This window comes from Rhincodon typus, unplaced genomic scaffold (assembly GCF_021869965.1).
Source record: "Rhincodon typus isolate 14 unplaced genomic scaffold, sRhiTyp1.1 hic_rhity00012906, whole genome shotgun sequence".
Classification (NCBI taxonomy): domain Eukaryota; kingdom Metazoa; phylum Chordata; class Chondrichthyes; order Orectolobiformes; family Rhincodontidae; genus Rhincodon; species Rhincodon typus.
The window spans coordinates 5087-6473 of NW_025978544.1; the positions used below are offsets into that span (position 1 = coordinate 5087).

At 46.4% G+C, this 1387-nt stretch overlaps 1 protein-coding gene across 1 annotated transcript; it reads right to left on the reverse strand.

The window, feature by feature from the left end:
• Positions 1 to 285: 285 nt before the first annotated feature.
• Positions 286 to 852, reverse strand: LOC125482584 (zinc finger protein 22-like; the record flags this gene model as incomplete). Its single annotated transcript, XM_048594684.1, has 2 exons — positions 286 to 536; positions 717 to 852. Coding segments are annotated over 2 exons (387 nt in total), but the record flags the coding sequence as incomplete, so codon positions are not given.
• Positions 853 to 1387: the final 535 nt, after the last annotated feature.

Consider the following 1387-nt stretch of genomic DNA (forward strand, 5'->3'; position numbering starts at 1 on the left):
GAGGTCAAATGATCACCTGTACCCAGTCCCAGAGTGAGAGCACCTGAATGGACTCTTCTCAGAGTGAACATGTTGGTGGGATATCAGGTCCAGGGGGTTTTGTAGCATTTCCTGCAGGCTGAGCATTTAAAAGGTCTCTCATTAATGTGAGCAAGTTGATGCGACATCAGGTCCCTGGGACTTTTAAAGCACATCCCTCAGTTTGGGCATTTAAACGATCTCTCCTCCGTATGAGCACTTTGATGGGCCATCAGGTCCCCAGATGTTTTATAGTATTTTCCAGTCTCAGCATTTAAAGGGTCTCTCTTTAGTGTGAACGTGTTGATGGGACACCAAGTTCCCAGATGTTTTATAACATTTTCCACAGTCTTGGCATTTAAAAGGTCTCTCATTAATGCGAGCTAGTTGACGGGACATCAGGTTCCGGGATGTTCTGAAGGATTTTCCACAGTCTGGGCTTTGAAATGGTCTCTTGTCAGTGTGAATGAGCTGGCGTTCCAGCAGGCTAGATGACCGAGTGAATCCCTCCCGACACACTGAGCAGGTAAATGGCCTGTTACTGGTGTGACTGTGTCGTTGAGTTTCCAGCCCAGATGCGGAAATGAATTCCTCCCCACAATCCCCACATTTCCACAGTTTCACCCCCGTGTGACTGCATTTGTGGTTTGTGAGGTCTGATGATTCGCTGAAGCCTTGTCCACACACACAACACGTACACAGTTTCTCTCCAGTGTGAATGGAGCTTTTTACTTCCAGGTTTAAAATCTGATCATGTTCCATTTGTGATAAAATGGGCGACTCCATCAGATCCTGGTGTGATGGTGCGTTTGAAAATCTTCTCCTTCTAATATCCTGTGAAATTGACATCAAACAAAAAACAAGAGAGTCAGAGACAGAGACAATCTCTCACAAGACATTGGCTTCTGTGTGGAGACAGGGAATGAAGGAGAGGGATTTTGGACACCTACAACTTGACCAGAACTCTGTCAGAATCTTTTAAACACTCAGCCTCCACCACTGAGAAGGGGCAGGGTAACAGGTGGGTGTGAACACCACCACCTCCAAGTTCCCTCCAGGTCACACACCATCCAAACTTTGCTGACATCCAGTCCTGGAGGAGGAGAAATTTCCTCCCATTAACTAACTGGCAAAACCGAGGCCTTTATCTTCATTCCCCAACACAAACTCTACTGCCTCACAACTGATTCTAAACCCTCTGTGGCAACTGCTGGAGTCTGAACCAAATAAGTCATAACCATGGTGAAATATTTCATCCAGAGATGAGTTTTCAACCACATATCCCTACCATCATTGAGACTGCCTACTTCCACCGCAGTAACATTACCCGACTCCTCCTCGTCTCTGCTCATTTGCTGCTGAAACTCTC